The sequence below is a fragment of the Dromiciops gliroides genome, chromosome 2 (assembly GCF_019393635.1).
Source record: "Dromiciops gliroides isolate mDroGli1 chromosome 2, mDroGli1.pri, whole genome shotgun sequence".
Classification (NCBI taxonomy): Eukaryota; Metazoa; Chordata; class Mammalia; order Microbiotheria; family Microbiotheriidae; genus Dromiciops; species Dromiciops gliroides.
This window is the reverse complement of record NC_057862.1, coordinates 676938325-676955754: the sequence shown is the minus strand read 5'-3', so window position 1 is coordinate 676955754 and position 17430 is coordinate 676938325. Positions and strand designations below refer to the sequence as shown.

The window sequence follows — 17430 nt, the reverse complement described above, 5'->3', positions numbered from 1 at the left end:
CAACACCTCTTTGATTATTTTACTGTCCTCGCAACAAATCCTCATCCAGCTTGGCCTGAGGCCTCTGCCTGCTGGGCAGATCCAGTGCAATTTCCCCAGGAGAAGAGAAGCTTTGAGGTCTGAGTGAACCAGACCTGGGGACTAGGCTTTGCCTTCTGGCTGGGCCCCAATCCTCATCACTTCCTCATGGCTCCCAACGCAATCGAGTATGAGTTTGCTTGGCCCCTAACCAGAAGTGATAAGGGATGTCCTTTTTTTTTTTAAACATGGGGTTTTTTTTGTTTTGTTTTTTTAGTGAGGCAATTTGGGGTTAAGTGACTTGCCCAGGGTCACACAGCTAGTAAGTGTTAAGTGTCTGAGGCCAGATTTGAACTCAGGTACTCCTGAATCCAGGGCTGGTGCTTTATCCACTGCACCACCTAGCTGCCCCAAGGGACGTCCTTTTAACAGAAACAAGAAAAAGTCTCATAAGGCTAGTTTGGGGCATAGGTGAGACCCAGAGCCAAATCCATTCATTTTCCTGCAAGTAGCCCCAATTCAGTTACAGTTGGGAAGGGGGAAGCAAACTGGCCACTAGGAGGTTTTTTGACCTTGGCAGGGAAATCTGGGGAGGGGTGGGGTGAGGCAAGGAAGCAGAGCAGCAGAGGCTGTCTCCCTCAACGGACCAAAGACTCCCTATGGGCAACAACTGTTTTTCCCACCATAACTTGAGTCCCAGAAAACAAGTACTAGATTAACTAGCAGATTAGGGGCTCCAGAGGCCAAGGCTTGTCTCTACCAACAGACCAAGGCCACCCCAAAGTCAAGGGCTGTGGTCCCATTCTAGACAGAGCAGATCCCTTTCCTCCAGTGAGGGTCACTTATAAGCTGGGTGACCCTGGACAAGTCACTTCACTTATAGAAGGAAGGGTTTGGGCTCAGAGGTCTCCTTCAGCTCTTGCTCTAGGACCCCATTGACATCAGCTCTAGGGTTTCTTGGGGATGGCCAAGGGTGGAGAAGGGAAAGCCGGGTTTCCTCAATCAGGGATTTTAGCTGCTGGTCCTGTCTTGGCTCAGTAGAGTCCTGGGTTCCACCCAGCAGGACTGTGTCCCTAGGTGGGCAGCAGGCCCAGGAGAAGGGCTGGGGTGTTGCAGAGGACTCTGGCTCCTGCTTCCCCATAAGTGCTCCTGGGAACACAGGCTCCCCACCACCAGCTCCCCTCCTGTCCTTGCCCAAGCCCCGAGTGCCTCAGAAAGCTCTTCTGAGGCATCCCTCCCAAGACAAACGGGCCAAGAAAAGAGGATGGATTCTGGAAAAATCCGAGGGCATGGGACCTGGCCTGAGCCAAGGGAGACAGCCTAATTCCGTGAGCTCATCCAGTGCAGTCACTTGCTTTGACTTTCCCAGGGAACCCTGAATGTCAAGGAGAGGCCGGCTGGGTGGGAGCAGGAGGAGACAGGAGGCAATTTGCTATAATAGCGGCTTTGTGCTCCACTCTAGCTTCTTTGGGAAGGCCAGGAAGATTATGAAAGCCCGTGTCTTTGGGAAGGCCAGGATATTAGCTGGAAAAAGAATAATACTCAAATAAAATAATGCTCGCGATGGAGACTGCAGACGATTACCGTTGGCCGAGGCCGGGAGCCAAGGCCTCCTGCTCTGTGAAGGGAGCCAAGAGGGTGGGGACGGGACGGGGAGGAGGGCTGAGGCTGCACGTGTTAATTACCAGACAGGCTCTGCCTTCCAAGGAGCTGTCTTCACGGGGGCACAGGGAGAGCCAGGCCCCAGAACTCTGCTCGAGCAGAGAGAGAGACAGAGAGACAGAGACAGAGAGTCAGAGAGATAGAGAGACAGAGACAGAGAGATAGAGAGAGAGACAGAGACACAGAGTCAGAGAGATAGAGAGAGACAGAGACAGAGAGATAGAGACAGAGACAGAGAGATAGAGACAGAGACAGAGAGATAGAGAGAGACAGAGACAGAGAGATAGAGAGAGACAGAGACAGAGAGATAGAGAGAGACAGAGACAGAGAGACAGAGACAGAGAGATAGAGAGAGACAGAGACAGAGAGATAGAGAGACAGAGAGATAGAGAGAGACAGAGAGACAGAGACAGAGAGATAGAGAGAGACAGAGACAGAGAGACAGAGACAGAGAGTCAGAGAGATAGAGAGACAGAGACAGAGAGATAGAGAGAGAGACAGAGACACAGAGTCAGAGAGATAGAGAGAGACAGAGACAGAGAGATAGAGAGAGAGAGAGACAGAGACACAGAGTCAGAGAGATAGAGAGAGACAGAGACAGAGAGATAGAGAGAGAGAGACACAGAGTCAGAGAGATGGAGAGAGACACACAGACAGAGAGACAGAGACAGAGAGATAGAGAGACAGAGAGATAGAGAGAGACAGAGACACAGAGTCAGAGAGATAGAGAGAGACAGAGACAGAGAGATAGAGACAGAGACAGAGAGATAGAGAGAGACAGAGACAGAGAGATAGAGACAGAGACAGAGAGATAGAGAGAGACAGAGACACAGAGTCAGAGAGATAGAGAGAGACAGAGACAGAGAGATAGAGACAGAGACAGAGAGATAGAGAGAGACAGAGACACAGAGTCAGAGAGATAGAGAGAGACAGAGACAGAGAGATAGAGACAGAGACAGAGAGATAGAGAGAGACAGAGACAGAGAGAGACAGAGACACAGAGTCAGAGAGATAGAGAGAGACAGAGACAGAGACAGAGAGATAGAGAGAGACAGAGAGATAGAGAGACAGAGAGATAGAGAGAGACAGAGACACAGAGTCAGAGAGATAGAGAGAGACAGAGAGAGAGAGAGAGAGACAGAGACAGAGAGATAGAGAGACAGAGAGATAGAGAGAGACAGAGACACAGAGTCAGAGAGATAGAGAGAGACAGAGAGAGAGAGAGATAGAGGCAGAGACAGAGAGATAGAGAGAGACAGAGACAGACAGACAGAGAGATAGAGACAGAGACAGAGACACAGAGACAGAGACAGACAGACAGACACAGAGACACACAGAGAGAGACAGAGAGACAGACAGAGATAGAGAGATAGAGACAGACAGAGAGATAGAGAGAGACAGAGACACAGAGTCAGAGAGATAGAGAGAGACAGAGACAGAGAGATAGAGACAGAGACAGAGAGATAGAGAGAGACAGAGACAGAGAGATAGAGACAGAGACAGAGAGATAGAGAGAGACAGAGACAGAGAGACAGAGACAGAGAGATAGAGAGAGACAGAGACAGAGAGATAGAGAGACAGAGAGATAGAGAGAGACAGAGAGACAGAGAGATAGAGAGACAGAGACAGAGACAGAGAGTCAGAGAGATAGAGAGACAGAGACAGAGAGATAGAGAGAGAGACAGAGACACAGAGTCAGAGAGATAGAGAGAGACAGAGACAGAGAGATAGAGAGAGAGAGAGACAGAGACACAGAGTCAGAGAGATAGAGAGAGACAGAGACAGAGAGATAGAGAGAGACAGAGACAGAGAGATGGAGAGAGACACACAGAGACAGAGACGCACAGAGACAGAGAGATAGAGAGAGAGATAGAGAGAGACAGAGACAGAGACAGAGACAGAGACAGAGACACACAGACAGAGACACGGAGACACGGAGACACAGAGACACACAGAGAGAGACAGAGACAGACGGAGACAGAGAGACAGAGACAGAGAGATAGAGGCAGAGACAGAGAGATAGAGAGAGACAGAGACAGACAGACAGAGAGATAGAGACAGAGACAGAGACACAGAGACAGAGACAGACAGACAGAGACACAGAGACACACAGAGAGAGACAGAGAGACAGACAGAGATAGAGAGATAGAGACAGACAGAGAGATAGAGACAGACACAGAGACAGAGACAGAGAGAAACAGAGACAGAGACACACAGAGAAAAACAGAGTCAGAGAGAGACACAGAGACACACAGAGAGAGACAGACAGAGAGACAGAAAGACAGAGACAGACAGACAGACAGAGAGATAGAGACAGAGATAGAGACACAGAGACAGAGACAGAGAGAAACAGAGACACACAGAGAAAAACAGAGTCAGAGAGAGACACAGACACACAGACAGAGACAGAGACAGAGAGATAGAGACAGAGATAGAGACACAGAGACAGAGAGAGAGACAGAGACAGAGACAGAGACAGACAGACAGAGAAATGGAGACAGAGAAAAACACACAGAGAGAGACAGAGACAGACAGAGACAGACAGGCAGACAGACAGACAGACAGAGAGATAGAGACAGAGATAGAGACACAGAGACAGAGGCAGAGAAAAACAGAGACAGAGACACACAGAGAAAAACAGAGTCAGAGAGAGAGACAGAGACAGAGAGAAAGAAAGAGAGAGAGAGTACTACGTGCTGGGGAAAGGGAGAAGGAGAACCAGACACAAAGGACCCGGGGCACCAAGAGGCCAAACCTGTCTGTACCAGGAGCTGGCCTGGAGGCCAAGGCCGTCCTTTGGTCTCCCCCATAAGGCCGGGCTCTCCCTGGGAGGCACAGGAGGCAGTGGGGATGGCAAGTAGGGACGGCAGTCACCAGGGGATGAGACAGGGAGGGGATACAGCAGTGGTGAGCCAGGCCCGCATCTCTGGGAAAGGGAAATAAATGGGTCAGATTGCTCTCCCCTGACGCCCCCAAACACACAAGACTGCACGGCCCCTCTGTGGGGCAATTGTCTGAGAGACATCCCAGGCTTCACCTCCCAAAGGGGTCGGGAGCAAGCAACCATCCAGAACAAAGGGAGAACACTCTTCTTTCCACTGCTATGGGTCCCACCTGAGTCCAGACCCTTATCAGCCCTCCAATAAATTACTTAACTGTTCTTCCTACTTCCAGTCTCGATGCTCCCCACTCCCCACCCCCTCAAGCTATCCTCAAGTTCTGGGCCTGCAATCAAGAAGATCTAAGTTCAAATCCTCCCGCAGACACTTATTAACTGGGTGACCCTGGACAAGTCACTTCACGCTGTCTGCCTCAGTTTCCTCATCTGTAAAATGAGCTGGAAAAGGAAACCACTCCAGTATCTTCACCAAGAAAACCCCAACATGGAGCCATGGGAGTCCGACATGACTAAAATGACAGAACAACATAGCCATAAACTCCTCACCTGAGCACTGAAGGACTTCCACAGCCTGACTCGCACCTAATTTCCAGATTTATTCCATACCACTAACCCTTCACACATTTCACATCCCAGACAAACTGCCCTGTTTGCCCGATGCCATCAGCCCTCTCTAGTCACACAGGTTTACACAGACCATCTGTTATTTGCTACATCTGTGACCCTGGGCAAATCATTGACTCTCTGGGCCTCAGTTTCTTCAACTGTAAAATGAGAGAATTAGACCAAACCACCTCTGAGGTTCCTTCCAGAGGCCTTTAGAACTATGGTCCAATTACCTTTCCCTTAAATGAACTCTATCCCATCCCCTGTATGATGTCTTTCTCTTCCCTGAAGGGCAACTCAAGAGTTGCTGACTCTAGGTTTTCCACCACTCTCTCAGTTTACAATGGCCTCCCCGATTCAGCCTGGTGCAGTCCATAGTCCTGTAGATTCGTCTCTAATTCACTGACCATGAGATGTGGTGTTTATTACATGTGTAGAGTATACAAGATACACTGCACTGACCCTGTAGCACAGTTACCTACTTTTTTCTGCTCAGTGTTGACTGGGACAACACAGTGCTCAGTAACGGGGGGCCGCTGGGCACCCCAAAACAGGGCCAGTGAGGCTGAGGCTGCCATATCCTCTCCTAGCCAAATACTAGCTGGGTGACCCTGGGCAAGTCACTAACCCTCTCTCAGTTTCAGTTTCCTCACCTGCAAAATGGAAATCATTATAGCACCTCCTTCTACAGGGATCGTTGTGAGGATAAAGGGAGGTAAGACATGCGGCGTGCTTTGGAAACTTTCAAGGGGTACAGAGGTGTAGCTTTTATCATTCCAGTGGGTAGTGGAGCTCCTTAAGGATGGGAAAAGTGGCCTTTTTTGTATCCTCATCACTTAGTGCAGGGCCTGGCACATAGTAGGTGCTTAATCAAGGCATACTGACTAATGGACTGAGTGCTGACCGTCTGTGATTGTGAGCTTGTTGAACATTTGTTTAGTGATGGAGCTGAAGGCTGCCGGCCTTTCTTGGGGCCCGTGCAAAAGTAATTGTGCGTCTGTGTGTTTCAAATTCTGATCTATGAGCCAATCTCTGTGTCCGTTAGCCAGATTTTGGACATTAGCCAGAGAGTTTCCTAATCAAACTTAATTATCCAGAAAATGTAGAGAATTGTGGGTGGGGACGAGGAATAGGATGTGAGGTTAATTGATGGTCACCCAGAAAACATTTCAATTTTAAGCCTGTTGAAAATCTTCTTCCTGAAAGCCCTCCCCACTTCAAACTTTCATGCCTGAGTAAGTCTAGCAATGACTAAAATGGCCCCTCTAGTCTGGGCTCTCAGAGCCATCAGTATTAGCCCTTAACATCCCATCAAAATATGGAGGGAACGGGTTGGTGTAGCTGTAAGAACTCTGGATGACAAATCCGGACAATCGAGAACTTCAAAGAAAGTCAGAACTGGAGTCAGGGGTGAAGGCAGCATTAGAAGAGGGAATGTCAGGGCTAGGAAGGGTCTTAGAACAGGGAATGTCAAAGCTGGGAAGAGAACACAGAATGTCAGAGGTGGGAGGGCATCTAATCTAACTACCTCATATTACAGAAGAAGAAACTAAGGCACAGAGCAGGGACATGACTGCCCAAAGTGACAAGAAATAGTAGCAGAGGGGGCAGCTAGGTGGTACAGTGGATAAAGCACCAGCCCTGGATTCAGGAGTACCTGAGTTCAAATCCAGCCTCAGACACTTAACACTTACTAGCTGTGTGACCCTGGGCAAGTCACTTAACCCCAATTGCCTTACCAAAAAAAAAAAAATTAAAAATTAAACATATAAAAGAAATAGTAGCAGAGGGGGCAGCTAGGTGGTGCCATGGATAAAGCACCAGCCCTGGATTCAGGAGGACCTGAGTTCAAATCTGGCCAAAGACACTTGATGCTAGCTGCGTGACCCTGGGCAAATCACTTAACCCTCATTGCCCCACAAAAACAAAACAAAACAAAAAAGAAATAGTAGCAGAGAGAAGACTTGAGCTCAAAAGGCTTGAGCACAAAGTGCAGTCCCTGACCCCCACCTACATCTTCTTTTATATTTTTCAAATCATTTTTCCATTCCAACATTTGGAGATCAGACGTCCTCTGCCCACTCCAGAGCTGAGAGTTCGGGGGCTCAGAGACTTGCCCAAAGTCACAGACCAACTATGTGCAGAATCCAGGTGAAAAGCCCGCCTCAGAAAACCCATTCTACTGCTCCTTCTGTGTTCTGTGCCTCTGGGGCCTTTAGTGAGTTTGGGTTCTCTGGGCCTTCCTTCATTCGACCCTCATTTGTTTCATGGCTTTCCACTTTCTCCTCAAATCAGAACACAGGGAGAACTTCCTAAGTGATGAAAACTCTTGTGACAAACAGGACCCACTGAGCCCAGAATTTGCAGCCTGTGTAAGACTGGAAGATCTAACCTTAAAAAAATAATAAATTAAAAAATAAAGGTTCAAATCGTACCTCTTCTTTTTTTTTTCTTTTGGTGTAGCAATGAGGGTTAAGTGACTTGCCCAGGGTCACACAGCTAGTGAGTGCCAAGTGTTTGAGGTCGTGTTTGAACTCAGGTCCTCATGAATCCAGGGGTGGTGCTTTATCCACTGTGCCACCTAGCTGCTCTTCTACTATTCTCTCTGTGACCTTCAACAAATCACTTCACTTCTGATCCTGGGTTTCTTTATCTGTCCCATGAACAAGACAACCTCTTGGGTGCCTCTCTGCTCTCAGAATCCCTGTTCTGTATTCTAATTCTCCTTCTCTCTCTGATATTCTAGGTTTGTTTCTCAAGTCCTTCTCAGTTCTGACATTCCACATTCTAAGGTTCCTCCCAACTCTGATGTTCTCTACTCTAAGGTCCCTGACAGCCTCACATCTATTTTCATCTTCCAAGGGATAAGAGTATTCGACCTGTAATCAGTGGCACTGGGTTCAAATCCCAGATCCCTCGCTACTGTGTGAACAGGGATTTAACCTGGGACTCAGTTTCTACATCTGTAAAATGGTATTAATAATCATACAAGTGTTTTTACAAACCTTAAAGCACTATCCAAGTGTATGTCATTAATAATAATAAATAATGTCACTCCCATCTCTGGTCTTCATTTTTCTCCTCTAGAAATGACTAGATGGTGTCTCAATTGGATTCAATTGTGAATAGAGCACTGAGCCTTGAGTCAGGAAGACTCATCTTCCTGAGTTCAAATCAGGCCTCAGACACTTAATGGCCATGTGACCTTGGATAAATCACTTCACCCTGTTTACCTCAGTTTCCTCATCTATAAGATGAACTGGAGAAGGAAATAGCAAACCACTCCAGGATCTCCACCAAGAAAAGTCCATATGGGGTCAGGAAGAGTCAAACACAATCGAAATGACTAAATAAATATATATGTAAATGTGCGTGTATGTATGTATATATATATATGTGTGTGTGTGTGTGTGTATACATATACACATACACATACACATACACATACACATACACATACACATACACATACACATACACATACACATACACATACACATACACATACACATACACATACACATACACATACACATACACATACACATACACATATACATATATGAACCGCCTGTGGGCTCCTCCATAAGTATAGTCCCGTATTCACTTTCTGCAGCAGGGGGCTACACTCTGCCCACAGACAGCTCCCTTCCACCCCACCTCAGAGTCGCCGACCTACCAGGGCTCCCTCGAGGGCAAAGACAGCGGCAGCCCCGGTCTTCTCCAGCGGCTCCATCCGGCGTCGCCATCGGCGCCGGCGGAAGGCATCTGTCTTTCGATACTCTAGGTGGAACTTCCAGCCAAAGAGAGAAGCGTATTCCCATCCCTCACCCTCTGACTCTGCCTTTCTGTGCTGCAGGGAAAAGAAGCAAGAAGAAAGGGAGAAGTCAAACATTTGTGAAGTGGCAACGATACAATCTGATCAGTCGGGGCTTTCACCTGTTCCCTTCCGCTATCCCTACCAAGACAGAATACAAACTCCTCTGTTAGGCACTTAAATATCTTCCTGGTCTGGCTCCAAACTCCCTCTCCATCTCCTGTGGATAGCGCCACCCAGCCACCTGCCCTAACTCCCTTAGAGATGGCCTATTTTGTACATATGGTCTCCCCTGTAGAGTGCAAGCATGCTGGGGGCAGGGCACACTCCTGGCACAGTCCTTGGCTTGAGGCAGGGGTTACAAGGTCCTTGTGGACTGCTGACCAATTTGGCCAGACTCTAAGGAGTGACTGCCCTCCTGAGCACACAGTAGGTCATAAGTAGGTGGGGCAGCTGGGAAACAGCTAACATTAGCAGACAGTTAAATCGGGGCTGGAGCTCATAGACCAAGCAGGTCTCAGAGGCTATAGCTCTTCCATCAAGCCAGGAGCTCCCCAAGGTGAAGGGACCACATCCCCTCCTCTCTCTGCACCCCCCCCCCAGCTCTGACAGGCAAGCCTTTGCCTTATTATCTTACCAGGGACCAGGTCCCCATGTGACTTCCTGTCAGGCTCCTCACCGAGCCCCACACAATGCCTGCACCATGTAGGCACCATATGAAAACCAATTCCCTTCCCTGCCCCTGCTTTCCAGCAGCCTCTCAATCCCTCATTAGAATATAAGCTTCCTGAAGGCAATGGCTGTATTGCTGGCCTGTATTTGTATCTCTAGAGTTTAGCACAATGCCTGGCATAAAATAAGGGCTTAATAAGTGTGTTATCTGTCTGTCTACCCATCACCTATCCATCATACACCCATCTATCACCTATCATTTATCTATTTATCTATCCATCCATTTACCTATCTCCCCATTTATCTATGCTCTATTTATCCATTCATTTATCTATCTATCCATCTATCATCTATCCATCATCTATCATCTCATTTATTGATTCATTTATCCATCATCTACCCATTATTATATCCATTTATCCATTATCTATCCCATTTATTTATCATCTACACATTTATCTATTTATCCATTATCCTATCTATTTTCTATCTATTCACTTATCTCTCCATTTGTCTATCCAACAATTTATCTATGATCAATCTATTTATCCACCAATGCATCTATCTACCTATCTGTCTGTCTGTCTATCTGTCTATCTATCTATCTATCTATCTATCTATCTATCTATCTATCTATCTATCTATACATCATCTATCTTTCTATTAAACAAGGGCTCTCTGAGGAATCCACGTCTCCCCGCTCCTCAGGACTCTAAACACAGGAAGTTCATCCCCTTCTTCTCCTCTGATCAGTGTGATGGGGCTGGGGTTTGACCTAAACCTTCCCAAGTGGCCCCCGCTCCCCCTCCTCTGGGGTACCTCCACAAGCCTCACCTTGATCAGCGCCTCCATCTGGCTGATGTCTCTCCTTCGCAGACGTACCCAGCGGCGCCGGCGGCTGGTATGATACATCTTCTCAGCCGGGACCCAGTGCTTTGGCTTCCGGTCAGGTGGGATGGTGAGCCCATATTCCCAGCCTGGGAGAGACCAGCACACAGGTGACTTATCATGTGTCACAGTCACCTTTCTGCTACCCTAGTGCATGGGGGAAGAGGGACACTGTGGGCCATCCCCAGGGAGGAGAAAGGAGTTGTGGCTGTTTTCCATGATAGAATGGGAGTTCTTTGTGAACAGAACCTGCTGCTTTTCTCTGGTTATCTCTAGTGCCTAACAAACAGAAGGCACTTAATAAATGGTTACTGATTAACAGTCTTGTCTAGGTTCACACAGGCAGTGTGTGGCATAGCCAGGATTTGACCTCAGGTCCTCTGAGGTCCAGCATTCTTTGCTCTGTCCCCCACTACCTGTTATAACTGAGGCCTGGTTATTGGTGACTTTGTCCTTTACTGCAGGTTCCCAGGTGGACCATTAAAACCAGGCCCCATTTAGTGGCTTTCAGAATCCCCTGAGTGACAGGGACTGTTCTAGCTTTGTCTTTGTGTCCCAAGTACTCAGGCATATAGTAGGCAGTTAATAATTGCTTACACAAGTGGGGAGTGTTTCTATTGGCTTGCCCTGGCTTTGGCATCTCTATCAGCACCACCATCCAAAGACAAAGAGGACTGTTCACCCCCAAAAGCCAACGGTGCCAATGTTTGCCCCCCAAGTGAAGCCAGAGCTCAGTCAGGACCCGCCCTCCCAGCAGTGAGACCCACTCCACCCCTACCATACCTAACCACCAGGCCGTCCTACCTAGTTCATCAACAGCTCGGTTGAGATCTGTGGACCATTCCTCATCTTCCCACTTCCACCCCACAGGGCAGACGATATCATCCTTAGGAAGCACCTTCTCCCCATTCTAAGGGAGAGACAGAAACCGAGATGGGAGATAGAGAAGGGAGGAGAGGAGAATAAGAAGGGAAGAGAAAGTGGGAAATGAGTGGGACAAAGAGGGGAGAAAGAGAGAGAAGGAAGAGCGGGGAAGAGAAAGACATGAGAGAGAAACAGACAAAGATGGGGCAAGAGACAGAGGAGGAAGGGAAAGACAGAGCGGAGGAGAAGGGAAGAGATTGGGAAAAGAGAAGCAGATAAAGAGGAGAAGATGGAGACACAGTCAAGAACAGCTGCAGACACAACCACAAAGCCACAAAGAGCCAAGCCCCTGGTTGGCTGTGTGACCCTAAGCCAGTGTCTCAGCCTCCCTGTGCCCCAGCCCACCCCTCTGTAGCCTGCAGTAGGGACAGATACATGGCCCCTGTCTCATCCTCCCCCACCCCATCCTCAGGGCCCTCCCTTACCACATCTGTGTAGTTGTCACTCATGTAAATCCACTGGCCTCCAGGCAGTCGAGTTTGGTTCTCAAACACCTCCTCCACAAAGCTCAGGTGACCAGCATCCACATCATGGAGCAGCCTGGGCCAAGGAAAGGGGGATGGTCAGAAGGGTGGGGAGACCCTCCCTCAAGGGCTGCTTATTTGAGAAGAGCCCTGCTCCCCTTCCACCACGGAGCCTGCAGACAGGTCACTGGGATTCTAGAGTTCTGATGGACAGGGCCCCTGACAGACAGAGAGTGAGGCAAGGGGAGAGAGAGACAGAGAGGAAGAAACAGACAGGCAGAGACAAAGAGAGACAGAAACAGAAAGAAAGACAGAGACAGACAGACAGACAGAGAAGGAAACAGAAACAGACAGAGACAGACAGACAAGAAGGAGGGAGGGAGAGATGGCCCACAGTGATCAGAAGCCCTGTTGTCACTCCACCATCCCTGCTCCCTCCCTAGGAGTGATATTCGGCCGTCCCACCCAGCCTGCCAGGCTGCCCCTGGCCCTGGACTCACGTTTTCTCAGGACTCACAAACCAGTCCCCAGCCCAGTCCCAGCCGGCAGATGGGCGAAAGCTGTCCTTGGGCAGTTTGATCTTGCTGGTGACATCGGAAAACTTGGGGTAGGTGAGGCCCACGGTCCCCCAGGTGCCCATCAAGGCCAGCTTCGTCTGATTCTCATACTAGAGGCGGGAGAGAAAAGGGTCACTGAGCCTGGAAGGGGAGGGGAGGAGAAGAGTCCGGGGCCGGGGCCGTGACCCAGCCTGGGATGGAGTGGGGAGACAGAGAAACAAGAGGGGAGCTACTCACAGTTTCAGCAAAGACCGAGAGTTTCCCCTCAGCAAACTTGTTAAGCTCCTTCTCATCCACCGAGAGACCGAACCAGAGCTGGACCCGGATCTGGGCTGGCATCTTGGAGCCTTTCACTCCCTCCATCGGGTACTAGACGACAAAGAGCAGGGAGAGAGAGCCAGGGTTCTTTCATCCTGCCCTCAACAAGACCGGAGCCTAGTCTCCCCTCGGTCTTACAGAGGGTCCTGGCGAGAGACTCATCCACCACCTCCAAAATTTAAAGGCTCGCAGGAGTCCCTCACGTAGAGTACCCAACCATTTCACTGTGCGGCCCCAGTGAAGACGGAAAACCACCGGCCATTGCATTAACACTCAGCTAAGGAGCATTTAGCAAGCAGCTCCAACGTGCCGGGTTGTGGAGCCAAAGACAAGAATGTGGCGGTCCCTGCCTGGGAGAGCTTGCGTTCTACTTGGATGAGAGAGGGCCAACACAGGGAAGATGCCCCGGTTCCAGCTCTGGTCCCAGGAGTTGGTGTGTCTTCCAGCAGATCACACCAACTTCCAGTCCTTCATTGAACCATCGCGCATAACAGAGAACTGGGGCTTAGCACTGGATTTGGCAGCAGAGAGGCTGCCTCTGGGACTTTGAACAAGGCATTTAAGCTCTCCGGGCATCAGTCTTCTTATCTGCAAAATGGGAAAGCCGGGCTAGATGACAGCTGAGATTCCAGCCAGCTCATTATGGGCTGTGAGGAGCAGGTACAGAAACCAAGCCCGAGGGTCTCTCTGGAACCCATGCAAGTGAGCCCTTCACTATCCCAGAATCCCAGAGTTGGAAGGCATCTCAGTGACCATCAAGACCAATCCACAGCTGGTATCTAGCTAGTAAATGTTCTCAAGGAATTTACACTCTATTGAACAGATGTACGTAGTCACTAATCAATAAATATGAATTAAGTGCCTACTATGTGCCGGACACTGTGCTAAGTGCTGATGAAACAGATACGAAAAAGACAATCCCTCCGGGAGCTTATAGTCTACTGGGGGAGAACAACCCATGGAGGAAGGCTGAAAGCCAAAGAAGCTCCAAAGATGGCAGCAGAGTGGGAGATGAGGTGGACATGTTTTCTCCCTCATTCAATGTGAGCTCCTGGGGGGAGGGGGCTGCTTTTTCTTTGGGCTCCACCACATAGCAAGTGCTTAATAAAGGCTCAGAGGTTTGCTGATTGAACCCTCTTGATATTTATTCATGATGTTATCCTAGTGGTATCATCTGGGGGGAGGGTACAATGTCCTCTTCCAAAGCCCAACAAAGAGATAATAGATCTTGGGCTGCTTTGGGGATGGCAAGTGATTGAGGAGCCACTGACCAAAAATTCCATCCCATTCCCTGGACAGCACCCATCCCTGAAGTCACTCTGCTTTAGCTTAAGAGAAAGGAGAGGGAGACAGCTCAATTTTGTCTATTTTAAAGAAAAGTGTCGAGAGGGGAGGGAAGGAGAGAGAGAGAGAGAGAGAGAGAGAGAGAGAGAGAGAGAGAGAAGAAGAAGAAGAAGAAGAAGAAGAAGAAGAAGAAGAAGAAGAAGAAGAAGAAGAAGAAGAAGAAGAAGAAGAAGGCAAAGGAGGAGAAAGAAAGAGAAGAAGGAGGAGGAAGAAGGAGGAAGAGGAAGAGAGGAAAGGAGAGGAGAGGAGGGGAGGGGAGGGGAGGGGAGGGGAGGGGAGGGGAGGGGAGGGGAGGGGAGGGGAGGGGAGGGGAGGGGAGGGGAGGGGAGGGGAGGGGAGGGGAGGGGAGGAGAGGAGAGGAGAGGAGAGGAGAGGAGAGGAGAGGAGAGGAGAGGAGAGGAGAGGAGAGGAGAGGGAGTAGCCTGGGTTGGTTAGTAAACCAGTTTCTTTCTCTGTGGACCTGAATGTCATCTCTGCCCCCTTGAAATTGGATTGTTGGGGCAGCCAGGTGGTATAGTGGATAAAGCATCAGCCCTGGATTCAGGAAGACCTGAGTTCAAATTCGACCTCAGACACTCGACACTTACTATCTGTATGACCCTGAGCAAGTCACTTAACCCTCATTGCCCCACAAAAAAAAATTAAATTAAATAAAAATTAAAAATCGGACTGCAGCTGTCCCCAGGTAGCCACTCCCTTAGTAGCCACTCACTACCTGTATGACCTTGGACATGTCACTTAACCTGGGGGCAGGTGATTCTTAGTTGCTTTTTTTAAGTAATAAACATTTTTATTTATTGTTTTGGGTTCCAATTCTTATCCCTCCTTCCCTCCCTCCCCCCTCCCTGAGGCAGCAAGCAATCAGATATGGGTTATATAAGTAAGATTATATAAAACATTACCATATTAGTCATTTTGTATAAGAAAACTTGAATAAAAGAAAGTGAAAAATAGCAAGCTTCAAAATCTGTGTTCTGTCAATATCAGTTCTTTCTTTGGAGGTGGAGAGTATGCTTCATTAAGTCCTTTGGGACTGTCTTGGATCATTGCACTGCTGAGAATAGTTAAATCATTCAGTTTTTCATCAAACAATATTGCTCTCACTGTATACAATATTCTCCTGGTTCTGCTCCCTTCACTATATCAGTTCATATAAGTCTTTCCAGGCCTTTCTGAAATCATCCTGCTTGTCATTTCTTATAGCACAATAATATTCCAAAACCATCATCTACCACAGCTTGTTTACTTAGCCATTCCCCAATTGAGGGACACCCCTTTGATTTCCAATTCTTAGCCACCACAAAAAGAGCTGCTAGAAATATTTTTGTACAAATGGGTCTTTTTCTCTTTTGGGGATGTCTTTGGGATATAAACCTAGCAGTGGTATTGCTAGATCAAAGGGTATGGACAGTTTTATAGCCCTTTGGGCATAGCTCCAAATTGCTCTCCAGAATGGTTGGATCAGTTCACAACTCCAGGTGCTCCTTAGTTAACAGAAGTAGTATGGCACAGTTGTAAGAGCCAGGTCAGAGGATCCAGGTCTAGGTTCCTCCCCTGCCTAGAAGTGTGTCAACCTATTTCCTTATGACCTCACTTACCAACTTTGCAACTTTCAGACCCAAGTACCTTGGTCCCCATTCCTCCCCCATCAGAATGTAAGCTTCCTGAGGCAGGCATTGAGCACAGTGCTTAGCCCACAGTAGGCACTCTGTATTTTTTTTTTAATTCGTTCATTTACTCATTCCTTCGTTCATGGCAGGGCTGAGTTAAATGACCTCTGAGAGCCTGTCTAGCTGTAGATTTGTCTTTACATCTTGTTCCCACGGGTCTCACGAAGAGTACTTTACATCATGATCTGATTTGATTTCCATAATGGCCCCAAGAGGAAGCTAAGCAAGGGGGGAAACAGGTTCAGAAGGAGGAGGGACTTGCTCACTGTCCCCAGAGTGGCAACTCGTCAGGGATGGAGCGGGACCTCGACCCGGGTCTTCTCTCCTCCCCCATCTCAGTGGTCTTTTCAGGGAGAGCTGACCTCATTTAATGACCCCCTACCACCACATCATCCCCTCATCAGCCTGAGCAGCACTTGCTTTTGCCTCATCCGGGAAGGGAGAGGTCACTGGCCCCAGATGTTGCCTGCACCCCCCACACCACAAGCCTCTGACTGTGGAAATATCCCCCCATCACTCATTCTCTCACTCATCACTCAGCTGTGTCCTCTCCCTTCCTCCCTCCTTCTCCCCCCAAAGAGAGACAGCTGGAATTCCCACCCACCACCGGGCTCCCTGGGGTCTGCCCCCCCCCAGCCAGCCCGCTCTCCCCAAAATAGCTCTGACAATTGGAGAAATGTCTACTTTGGGGTTCTGCTCCCTGGGCCGCGGATCATTTTTTCCGACCTCGGCTGAAGTGGAGAAACACCAATGTTTTTTTGGTCTCCGCTCCCGGCCAACATTTTTTCTCCGTTTACTCAGGACACTCTGGAGAAGCTCATGAACTGAGTGGGGAAGACTCGAAGGAACAATTTTCTCTCTATTTTTTTTCTCACACTTGGAGCCAGGGTAAATTTTCAGCTTAGATTTCCCTGACGCTGTGGGGTCTGGGGGTCAGAGCCATAGCCTGAGTCCCTGCCATCAGGATTCACTTCGTAGGCCCCTTCCCCCCAAAATGTCGCTCTGAAAAGGACCTTAGAACACTTAGTCTAACCTCCCCCCTCCATTTTGTAAAGGAGGAAACTGAGGCCCAGAGAGGGGAAAGGGTTCACCCCAGGTTGAACCAAAAGGAAGGGACAAAGTCTAGATTTGAACCCAGAGCCCCTGATGACCAATGGGGTGCTCTTTAGGGGCTCAAACCAGCTGACCCCCAAGGCCCCTCCTGGCTCTGCTTGGATGAGGAAGCCCCCAACAGCACCACTCCACCCTGTCCTCTCCTGTCCCCACCCAAGAGCCCAGAGCTTCTGGTGTGTAAGAGCCTCCCACCCCACCAAGGCCCAGTCTGTGAACAGCACCATGCCCTGACCACATGCTCCTGGGGCCAAATCAGCCTTGTCTGGTTTTCTCCAAATGAATGAGCCTGTGGGCGGCCCACAGAGAGTATCGGCCCCAGCTGGCCAGCACTGAGCACCTGCTCCCCTGCTGAGGGGCCACACAGACCCTTCCCCGGGAGGCGCAGAGCGGGGTTCAGGAGAGTAGACAGGAGAGATGGCCGTCCACTAGAAACTGAGGCTGAAGAGGGCCCAGGCCCATGGCTGGTCACTCCTGAAGA

At 49.1% G+C, this 17430-nt stretch overlaps 1 protein-coding gene across 9 annotated transcripts in view; it reads right to left on the bottom strand.

Moving 5' to 3' along the window:
• Positions 1-17430, bottom strand: part of DYSF (dysferlin) — a 255076-nt gene that overhangs the window by 97039 nt on the left and 140607 nt on the right. For all 9 annotated transcript variants that reach the window (XM_043987208.1, XM_043987210.1, XM_043987212.1 and 6 more), the window contains 6 exons: positions 12745-12876; positions 12451-12617; positions 11912-12026; positions 11367-11472; positions 10509-10651; positions 8865-9038 (listed from right to left, as the gene is read on the bottom strand). In XM_043987208.1, coding sequence (XP_043843143.1) covers positions 8865-9038; positions 10509-10651; positions 11367-11472; positions 11912-12026; positions 12451-12617; positions 12745-12876 — 837 coding nt within the window. The remainder of the gene's footprint in view (positions 1-8864; positions 9039-10508; positions 10652-11366; positions 11473-11911; positions 12027-12450; positions 12618-12744; positions 12877-17430) is intronic.